This window comes from Ursus americanus, chromosome 11, assembly GCF_024610735.1.
Source record: "Ursus americanus isolate L20-20 chromosome 11, mUrsAme1.1.p, whole genome shotgun sequence".
Classification (NCBI taxonomy): domain Eukaryota; kingdom Metazoa; phylum Chordata; class Mammalia; order Carnivora; family Ursidae; genus Ursus; species Ursus americanus.
In genome coordinates, this window is record NC_142137.1 from 50,794,654 (window position 1) to 50,806,370 (window position 11,717).

Genomic DNA, 11,717 nt, shown 5'->3' on the forward strand with positions numbered 1-11,717 from the left:
AGCTCGGGTAGTTCTTCTTGCTAAGCTGCTAGCTCTGGAGAGGGGTGTGGCAAGGGAAGGGAGAGGGTCTTCCACATCACTACACGCAGCTTTGACTCACGGAGACCACGCGCTGCACTGTAATAACGCTAAGGCAGAGAGCTCGGCTGTCTGCAGTCTGTTCCGTGTCTGATATCTGATGCCAATCCTTACAGTGATAAAGGCCACAGAAACAAATGCAGAGGCACTGGATTTAAATATAGTCAGCCCCGAGAGGTCTCTCTGGTTGGCTTCTTTTCCCAGCTGCCACTCATCAGAGAACGAGTTTACCAACAGCCATCAGCCGAGCACATCCAAGCTGGATCCAGGCCAAGAGCAAGCAGGGTTGTTGAAATCTGGGCAGCGAGGTGGAAGGGTGGTCAGTGCGTCAGGCGGATGGAAACATGCGGGACCTGATGGCCAGCAGCTGGAGGAAGTTTGGCCACGCTGGCAGGGGGACATATGAGTGGTTAACGAGCGAACCCAGCCTACCTCTTCTGGAAACCCAGCCGCAGGTCTGTATCTATGACTTCAGCCTTTTCTTCCCCAAAGTGTCTTTTGTCAGGTTTAAAAACCAAGAATGCCTATATTTTTAGGGTCTTAAAACTTAGTGGCAACATTTTACTTTATGGGTAGGACAGAAATACTCATTCCCTGACTGGCGTGGTCTAAGGAAGTAACTGGAAAGTTGTATTCTTTTGACATGGAGAGATGCAAGTAAAACTTGCCAGAAATATATTCCAAGAACACCTGATAGATCAAATTTATCAAAGAACACCTGAAAGGAGGAGTCAACAAATCTTGATGCCTTAGTTTTGTGACTTTGTTCTTTGCACAGTAAAGCAATGTCTACGTACGCAAAAAATGAGAGGCTCCCTTTGGCTGTAGAATGACAGTGTTTCTAGGAGTTAGGAGAAGCCAGGGAGCTCACCTCGGGCAGGGTAGCAGAGGGTTAAGGAGGTTTTTGTCTCTAAGAAACACAGCAGCTGCTTTGCTTTGTCTGGAAAATCACCAAAGAAGCCTCAATCTAAGGCGGCAGAAAGGAAAAATATTTGCAGAAACCTAAGAACTCAACTAATTTTATGATCAGGAGGAAAATGAAGAATCCTCCTGTCCCACAACAAGAGGCAAACCAACCTATTTTCCTGTTGTCTGCAAAATCGTCTGACGAGGCTGGGATTTAAGCTCTCCCAAACTACATTTTACAGAAAGATATTGTTTATATATTTATATATGATTTATATTTAACATTTATAATTGCGTATATAGAATTAGGATCGTATATCCTTCAACAGTCACACTTTTAACTGAATATTTTTTAAAAAATATTCCCTGAACAAGAAAGTCCTTGTGTCAATATATGTATCAGAAAATTTTAAAGAAACTTTGAGGGAAGTGAACAAATAAGAACATTTGACTAGAAAAGTAGACATCCTTTCTGCATTAAAAAAAAAAATCCAAAATAACTTGAACCAATATACCAAGAATCAGTAAAAGAGAAAATTAAGGAGACATCATAAATTTGTCCTGTCACTCTGTGCTTCTCTTAACTAGAACCCAAGAAGAGTTACCTCAAGAAAGTGTCCTAATTTGCCATCTTAGATAAGTCTTTTAGTGCCAATGGATATTTGGATACATTTGCCTCAACCAACGGAAGTTCTAATTACAGGAGGGGACTGTGACTTTTCACTGTCCAAAATTTTGCAACTAATTGAAAAAAAAAATGCAACTAATACTGACAATACCGTAAGTGGCATAGCCATAAACAACAGGGTCTATTACACAAAATCTTTTAAATAGAACATTAAGTATCTTTATATTCTGTGCATATTGAACTTACAGAGTATTTAAAATTTGATGCCCCCAACTATTTAGAAACTATTATCATCCATATAATTGATGGAGAATGAAGAAAACTAAGTCATGCATAATTGGTCCGTGTTTATCAAGGTTAAAGAGTGTTTTAATAGCTTCAATATTTTTAACAATTCATCTAGAGAAAAGCCTAGACATAGTTAAATTGCTCTGGACTTCAACTTGATTTTTTACTACGGTAGTAAATTTATTTCCGAGTTCATCTATTCTTACAGCTTTTGTAATCAAAGTCTTATTATATCACAGCATTTTTAAGTTAATAGTTTTTGATTATGTGTAACAGAAAGAACCCATAACTTACAAATACGACAATCACACATGTAAAATATATTAATGTTAAAATTTTTCTGAAAAATACATTAAAACATAAACATAGTAATGCTAGTTTTTGGTTTTTTTTTTTAATGTTCACTGCATTTTCTAGCCTTAGCAATAAATTTCTAGACTTCTTCTGGTTATCTTTAGTATTTTATTTTCTAGTAAATGTGACCATTTCTACCTGAGGTAGAAATATATATATATATATATATATATATATATATATATATATATATATATACACACACACACATATATTTTTCATATATATATATATATACACACACACATATATTTTTCACCAAGTCCTTTACACACATTGATTCATTAAATCATCCTGCCAACCCTCCAAAAAAGATATTATTTCCATTTCATAGAGGAGGAAATCCAGGCGCATAGGGGATCAATAAAGGGTCCACGATCATGCAAGTATTAGAAAGTTCTACTAGAATTCAAAGCCAGAGCTGTCAAACCCCAAACACGACGTTCTGTTTTCAAAAACAAAAACCACTTTTAATTTTATGCACTTTAAGCTAAAAATATCTGAACTCATATCTTACTAAGCACAAAATATCTGGCAATATAAATATTAAATAAGCTAATTTTGAACCAAAACAACACACACAATTGTAAATTCTTTAGGAAGTAAAAAAGAGGATACAAACAACCCTAGATATGCAGTCTCTTAAGAGGTCACAGCCAGTAAAACAGTGTCCTTACCCCAAAAATCAAGGAGAGATCCCTAGCTCACAGAGTTTATTTTAAATAATTAGATAAAGAGCTTAGTATTTTGCTTGTTTGTTTGAAACACAATATAAGGCTTTAATTTTTTTCTTTTGTAGTAGTGGATACAAACACATTTGTTGCTATATGCTTTATATAGCAGAGAAACTTCTTAATACCTCACTACTTCTTAGCAGCTTTAAAGCAATGTCTCTGCAATTTGGAACAGTATTTTGTTTTGTTTTTTACTGCTTCTCTACTTTGCTGGTGAAGCATCGTTTCATGGCTATTATATTCTTTATTCCATCAAGAACCATCATCACCTTCTGAGCTAATATTGTAAAGTCAATACCTCCCAGGTTGCTTAATAATTTATCTGCAATTTTTTTTAACTACTGAACTTTCAAGAATATTTAATTTCAGGTTTACACTGAAGTCTGACTGAGATGGGAAGCCTTGCGGATGATGAATATTTTAACAAAGTACCAGACTTTACACTTTAAAGATTGTACTCTGAGAAAACAACCAAAAAATTAGTGTTTACACCAGATAGAGTCCACAAAGAACTTACACTCTCAAAGCACAGATACTGCAGAAATCATCTCATATCTAGTTTAACAATATCCTAGACTGCATAGGTTTTTTTTTTCTTGGGGGGGAGGATTCTACAAATATTGCAAAGACAAATGGAAGGAATTTTAAAATCTCATCATAAATGCCAGCGATCAACTCAGATTTCAAATATTATTTATATGTGACATGAACACATAACTATGTCAGAATTCATTCCAGAATTACATAATTGAAGTTCCATAGGATCCTGTTTGTGGAAATACATTATTGGTCTAATTCTAACTACAGTAAGTGCATGAAGGGTAAGAGCTCCGGTTCAAGGAATGAGTGCTGGGCCTACCAACTAAAACCCGCTCTCCTAGCTTTCCTTCAGGGAAATACCGCAGGCGGTCGCCAGTGCGTATTTTTGACATCTGAATTGATACTTGATCATATCCAGTTACTTCCTTTCACGTGGGCCCAAGCCATTGGCCTAAAGGACTACAGTGATTTTGAGCGTGGGTAATGAGGATAAGAATAAAAGATGAAGAAAGAGAGGCGCTTTAGGGACGCAGAGTCTTCTTTGCCCTCTCCTAACCCAGCTTCATCCCCGAATTCCAGGGCGCCCAGAAGACAAGTTCCACCAGAGACGACGTGGAGCCCTTCCTGTGCATCCTGCTTCCAGCGACCCTCCTGCTCTTCCTGGCCTTTCTGCTGCTTTTCCTGTACCGCCGCTGCAAGGCCGCCCGGGCCCCGGGGCAGGTTTTCGGCCCCGACGCCCCGGAGCGCCCCGCCGCAGGGGAGGCCACGGACGCCCTGCCAGGCTTCCCCTGGAGCGGCCAGCAGGCCCTCCCCTACGCCCCGCTGCCCCGGGACACGGCCCTCCCCTCCGCGGGCCTGCCCCCCTCCTACGAGGAGGCCACCAGGAATCGCCCCGGGGCGGCGGCTCTGGATGCGGGCCCGCCCTGGGCAGAGGGCTCCCCCGCCGGGAGGGGCAAACAGAAACTGCTGCCTGGGACCCTTCGGAGCCCAGCGCGCAGCCCCTCCCGGGCGAGCGGGGCCTCCAGACCTAAGGGCCGCTCTTCGCCCGCGGCCCTGCGACCCCTGGCTGATGCCGCTCCAGGGCAGGGAGCTTGACAGACGTCAGTCTGGGTAACCATTCTCACGTTCCTTGCGGAATTTTTCCCCGAGGTTGTCCTGAGGAGGACTAGGCTCTTCTAAAATATGTAACACCCTTGAGAAAAAAAACAGGAAAATTCTATGTGAGTTGAGACACAATTAGAACTACTGGTAAGCATGGGGACGAGCTCTGAAGGAAAAGAAAAACGCTTCTAAGCCAGAGGAAACGGCTTTTGCCACCAAATAAGATGTTTCTTCCTACACACGTTTTTCAGGGATTTATGGCTGCACTTGTGTGTGAAAGCTTCCAGATGCCTGGGGAGTTCGAGAAGGAAAACATCCCTAGGGCTGCAGGGGCCCCCTGTGTGGTAAACAATGGTAAAGTCGGCCTCAGTATTAAGAACGAAGGTACAGGCAGACACTTGCAGACGTTTTCGTTTTAAAAAACGAATAAAGCTTTCCAAAATTATCTCCTTCCTGGTGTAGCCCTTGCTTGTGTTCTCATTTGTCTCCCACAATGGGAGAAGGATCCAGCTGTCGGGTGGGAACGTCTCGCACTAGGACGTCACGGCCCGTCCCCCAGGGCTGTGGCGGACAGACGTGCGGCCTTCCCCAAGCAGCAGCAACCGAGTAGATACCGGTTTAACACTGGCAAGTAACGGTCAACATTTTGGACCCCACGGGAAGGAGCAACATAGATTAGCTCCGACAGGGACCTCATGAATCATATGGTCCAAACTTTCGCTTTACAGGAATCAAAACGAACGCAGAGAGGTTAAGGAACTTGTCTGAGGTTATTCTGTTGGGCCCGATGTTCTTCTGAGGAAGCTGCCAGTGTGGAATTTCAGCCATGCTCCTGGCTGGGCCTCCAGGCTCTCAGTAGCCGGAGCCCAGCTGAGTTTGAAATGGATACAAATCCCCCTCCGTGATTTTCAGATGGGGGGCGAAGGTGGGGCATGTGCCCCTCGGGCTGCAGATCAGAATTCCCCTGGACTAGTGAGGAAACAGGAGGGGGACGGGGAGGATTCTAAAACTCGTATTTGATACTCTCATTTCCTTAGTAAAACTCTTTTTTTGTTGTTTTCACAATACAAAAGCTAGGCGACACGTTGATGGTTATAAATGAGCAAAAAACTTTTTACTTTTTACAAAAGCACTTTTATGCTAGATACGCAACATAGTGCAGTTTTAGGAAGATAACAAAGCCCAAATGGGATACATTTATTTCTAAATATAATCTGATAGAAATAATAGTATCTTCAAGGACTAATGCAAAATAGAAGCTATTTGAATGAAGATCAATAAAATTTCTCTCAGGAAAATTATACTGAAAAATTCCCTGGTGGTCTTTAACGGAAGTAAATAAAACAAATGGAAAAGAAAAGCTCAGCAGAGTCTCCTTCAGATTTTTTTTTTAATCCTAAGAATCTAGTTCTGGGTGAGACTATGTTGATTCTTTTCCAACTGCCATTCCTTCTCCTTTGCTAACAGAACCCTGATTTGATTTGGGATCCTGAGGCCACTTGCGTAAAACCACATCCCTCCCAAACGCCGGGGCGTGGCGGGGGGGGGGGGGGGGTGGGCGTCAGCACAGTTAATCATGGTGATCTCAGTTCCTCCACCAGGGACTGGTTTGATCTTTGGGAACTAAGGGGGAGATCTATGCAGGAAAGAATTTTCTAGAAAAGATTGCCTCTTTAAAAATATATATATACATGGAAGGAAATACTGTTCCTCTTTGCTGGATGTAAGTTAAGCATCTGCTTTCATTTTTTTAAATCAAAACATATTTTATTTATTTTATTATAATTTTTTATTATGTTATGTTAGTCGCCATACAGTATATCCCTAGTTTTTTTTTTTTTTTAAAGATTTTATTTATTTATTTAACAGAGATAGAGACAGCCAGTGAGAGAGGGAACACAAGCAGGGGAGTGGGAGAGGAAGAAGCAGGCTCACAGCAGAGGAGCCTGATGTGCGGCTCGAACCCAGAACGCCGGGATCACGCCCTGAGCCGAAGGAGACGCCTAACCGCTGTGCCACCCAGGCGCCCCAGTATATCCCTAGTTTTTGATGCAATGTTCCATGATTCATTATTTGCGTATAACACCCAGTGCACCATGCAATATGTGCCCTCCTTAATACCCATCACTGGCCTATCCCAGTCCCCCACCCCCCTCCCCTCTGAAGCCCTCAGTTTGTTTCCCAGAGTCCACAGTCTCTCGTGGTTCATTCCCCCTCCTGTTTACCCCCCCTTCATTCTTCCCTTCCTTCTCCTACCGATCTTCCTGCTATTTCTTATGTTCCATAAATGAGTGAAACCATATGATAATTGTCTTTCTCTGCTCGACTTATTTCACTTAGCATAATATCCTCCACTCCTGTCCATGTTGCTGCAAATGTTGGGTAATCGTTCTTTCTGATGGCTAATATTTCATTGTATATATGGACCACATCTTCTTAATCCAGTCATCTGTTGAAGGGCATCTTGGCTCCTTCCACAATTTAGCTATTGTGGACAATGCTTCTATGAACATTGGGGTAAATATGGCCCTTCTGTTCACTACATCTGTATCTTTGGGGTAAACACCCAGTAGTGCAATTGCTGGGTCATAGAGTAGCTCAATTTTTAACTTTTTGAGGAATCTCCACACTGTTTTTCAAAGTGGCTGTACCAACTTGCATTCCCACCAACAATGTAGGAGGGATCCCCTTTCTCCACATCCTCTCCAACATTTATTGTACCAGAAAAGGCCCCGAATTGCCAAGAAATTGTTGAAGAGGAAAAACAAAGCTGGGGGCATCACAATGCCGGATTTCGAGCTGTACTACAAAGCTGTGATCACAAAGACAGCATGGTACTGGCACAAAAACAGACACATAGACCAATGGAACAGAATAGAGAGCCCAGAAATGGACCCTCGGCTCTTTGGGCAACAAATCTTTGACAAAGCAGGAAAAAACATCCAGTGGAAAAAAGACAGTCTCTTCAATAAATGGTGCTGGGAAAATTGGACAGCTACATGCAAAAGAATGAAACTTGACCACTCTCTCACACCACACACAAGGATAAACTCCAAATGGATGAAAGACCTTGATGTGAGACAGGAATCCCTCAAAATCAAAGAGGAAGACATAGGCTGTAACCTCTTTGACATCAGCCACAGCAACTTTTTCATGACACGTCTCCAAAGGCAAGAGAAACAAAAGAAAAAACGAACTTGTGGGACTTCATCAAGATAAAAAGCTTCTGCACAGCCAAGGAAACAGTCAACAAAACTAAGAGGCAGCCCACGGAATGGGAAAAGGTATTTGCAAATGACACTACAAATAAAAGACTAGTATCCAAGATCTACAAAGAACTTCTCAAACTCAATACACGTGAAACAAATAATCAAAAAATGGGCAGAAGATATGAACAGACACTTTTCCAATGAAGACATACAAATGGCTAACAGACACATAAAAAATGTTCAAAATCATTAGCCATCAGGGAAATTCAAATCAAAACCACACTGAGATACCACCTTACGCCAGTTAGAATGGCAAAAATAGACAAGGCAAGCATCTGCTTTCAGCTCAGGTCATGATCCCAGGGTCACATCGGGCTCCCTGCTCAGCGGGAAGCCTGCTTCTCCCTCTGCCCCCTGCCGTACCGGCTTGTGCTCTCCCTCACATACATACATACATAAATCTTTAAAAATAAAGAGAAGAAAATTAAAATAAAAGAATTAGTCAATGATAGGCCTCCTTTAAAATGCTCTCAGTGATCTCAGTAAGAAAGATTTTCTCTTCTGGAATGAAACTGAAGCAGCAGATAAACTACTAACCAGAGGTTGCCAAACTACAGCCCACAGGCCAAATCCTGTTTGCAACCTGTTTCTGTACATCCTGGAGACAAGAATGGTTTTACATTTTTAAATCGTTGGGAAAGGTATCAAAAGAGGAAGGATTTCATGACGCATGAAATTAGATGAATTCAAATTTTGGTGTCTAGAAATTGGAACCCAAGTTATTGTGCACTTGCCTGTGGGTGCTACGTCAGGCTTAAGTGGTTTCAACAGAGACGATAATGACCTTCAAAGCCTAAAATACTTACTATCTGGTCCTTTACAGAAAAGGTTTGCTGACCCTTGCTCTAGATCAGTGGATTTCACCCCTGGTTGCATGGTACAACTCCTTGAACCCACCAGCACCAGGGCCACCTAGACCAATTAAACTGAAATAGAGCAAGCGATTCTAATATAAAAGCAAGGCTGAAAGCAATTAATATGAGTAGGCCACAAAATACAGCTGATCTTCCATGTGGCCAGACGTAAGGTTACAGGCTGAGCAAAAACTAGATGTGTGAATCTAGCTTTGAGCCCTCGTTCATGACCCAACGTTTTCTGCACACTCCGTGCAGCTGTAGCCAATTCAATTCACAAGGCAGCATTTGCAAGCAGAATATTAAGAACAACGGGGTAAACAGTACCTCCTTGCTTACACGTTGACACGGCCGGCAAACGCGGAGGGATGGGTTGCTGGCTCTCCAAGACACAATGGAGCTGAAGAAAATCCACAAGTGAAAGGACTAGATTGTTAACAACTAAGTATTTGGGGAAGAAATAAGAATAGCCAGAAAAGGTTAGGAAAGGGAGGCAGTATCATAGAAACGTGACTGGAATGGGGACATTTTCACTAGATTCTACACTAGACCAGAAAATAGCGCCAAAGCATCATTTTATAAAAAGGAAAGGAGTCCAATGTCTGGCCAGGCACGTAAAAAGCTTGGAACCTTCCCTCCGTACCAACGACAAGGAAAGGCTGAACGGAAAATCACTTCTCAGATCCATCAGAGACCTGAGGTCACAGGACAAAGCACCGAGCCCAAAGTGAGAGAACAGGCAGAAGCGGAGTCACAACTTACGGGAGCAGAAATCCACGAGCAGAAACTTCCTCGGGAACCCATGCGGTGTAGGGAGACCCGAACTGGAGCTGACAGACCGCTGGAGGCTCCAAGTGGGCCGATCTGAGAATCACAAACTCCAGAGGGGCCCCATACTCTGTGAGTCTTGCCTGTAGGAGCCTTACCAGGTTCTTACAGTAAGGAGCTGAGGAAAACCCTCTCAGGTCGTGCCCTCAGACTAAACTGTTTTGACCAGGGCCTAATCACCTGGGTTTTATCAAAGCCTAATTGACTTGGGGACTAATTAGCCCTACCTGGCTCTAGCCTAACCCTGGAGAAGGAAAACACCCAATTCCAGCCCCTCTAGCCATCTTGTTCTACTTAAGGGAGTGAAAAACAAAAATAGAGAAACACTTGTGAGGTTCACAGCCCAATGGAACTGCCTCCCTCAAAGCCTGAGGCCTAATCGAAGGACTGTAGACGCTCCCTCCCCCTCCCCCTCACTACCACATTATGAAAGATCTCTTTACTGCAGTTCCTTTTACCCGGCCCATCAAGTCCACCTTTCAACAAAAAACTACAGGGCATACCAAAAGGCAAAAAAACAGAAACAAAAACAAAACCCCAAAAAATGCAGTTTGAAGAGACAGAGCAAGCATTAGGGCCAGACTCAGATATGCTAGAATTATCAGGCCAGGAATGTAAGATAACTATCATTAGCATGCAAAGGGCTCTAAGGGATAAGATAGACAAGATGCAGGAACAGATAGGTAATGTCAATGGAGAGATGGAAATTCTAAGAAAGAACCAAAAGGAAATGCTAGAGGTCAAGAACACGGAAACAGAAAAGGCGAATGCCTTTCATGGGCTTATTAGTAGCCTGCACACAGCTGAGGAAATAATCTCTGAGCTTAAGGATATGTTAATAGAAACTTGTAAAACAGAAAGGCAAAGAGAAAAAAAAATACAGAACAGAATATCCAAGAACAGTGAGACACATACAAAAGGTTTTACATGCACATGGTGGGAATACCAGAAAGAGAAGAAAAAAAGAGGCACACAAGAAATATTTGAAGCAATAATGACTGCAAATATCCACAAATTAATGTCAAACCATAGCTGCAGGAAGCTCAGAGAACACCAAGCAGGAATAATGCCAAGAAAAACACACAAAAAAACAAAAATACTACACCTGGGCATACTATAGTCAAACTACAAAAAAGTCAAAGATTAAAAAAAATCCTGGGGCACCTGAGTGGCTTAGCTGGTTGTGTCCAACTCTTGATCTCAGCTCAGGTCTTGATCTCAGGGTCGTGAGTTCAAGTCCCACATTTGGCTCCACGCTGGGCATGGAGCCTACTTTAAAAGTAAATAAACAAAATAAATAAAAAATAAATTAAAAAAAAATCTTGAAAGAGGCTAGAGGAAGAAAACACCTTACCTGTAAAGGAGCAAAGATAAGAATTACCCCGGCTTCTCTTCACAAACCATGCAAGCTCACAGAGTAATATTTCAAGGGTTGAGAGAGAGTAAAAAACACCAGCCTGAATTCCATATTCTGCAAACTTATTCTTCAAAAATGAAGGATAAATAAAGACTTTCTCAGACAAACAAAAACTGAGAAAATTTGTTGCCAATAGGTCTACCTTGCAAGAAATACTAAAATAAATTCTTCAAAGAGAAGGAAAATGATCTAGGTTAGAAACTCAGATAAACAAAGGAAGTGGATTCGAGTAGGAATAAGTGAAAGTAAAATAAACATTTTTTCTTATTCTTAATTAATCTAACAGGTAAAAATTTGTTCAAAATAGGGGTCTCCTGGGTGGCACAGCGGTTAGGCGTCTGCCTTCGGCTCAGGGCGTGATCCCGGCTTTATGGGATCGAGCCCCACATCAGGCTCCTCTGCTATGAGCCTGCTTCTTCCTCTCCCACTCCCCCTGCTTGTGTTCCCTCTCTCGCTGGCTGTCTCTATCTCTGTCAGATAAATGAATAAAATCTTAAAAAAAAATTTGTTCAAAATAATAATAGCAATAATGTATTTGATGATTATAGCTTACATATAAGTGAAACAAATGACAACAATAATACAAGAAACAGGAGGATGGAATTAAGAATATTTTGTTATTATAAGGTACCTGTACCACTGGTGAAGCAGATGTTATTTGAACTTTGACTTAGATTAGTTATAAATGTATATTGCAAACTCTAGGGCCACTAAGTAAAA

General features: G+C 41.8%; 1 protein-coding gene across 1 annotated transcript; it reads left to right on the forward strand.

Annotated features, from left to right (window-relative positions):
* The first annotated feature begins 413 nt into the window (after window positions 1-413).
* On the forward strand, window positions 414-4,623 carry SMIM28 (small integral membrane protein 28). Its single transcript, XM_045814764.2, has 2 exons — window positions 414-533; window positions 4,108-4,623. Exons 1-2 carry the CDS (start codon window positions 423-425, stop codon window positions 4,621-4,623), a joined length of 627 nt encoding a protein of 208 aa, XP_045670720.1. The 5' UTR covers window positions 414-422.
* Window positions 4,624-11,717: the final 7,094 nt, after the last annotated feature.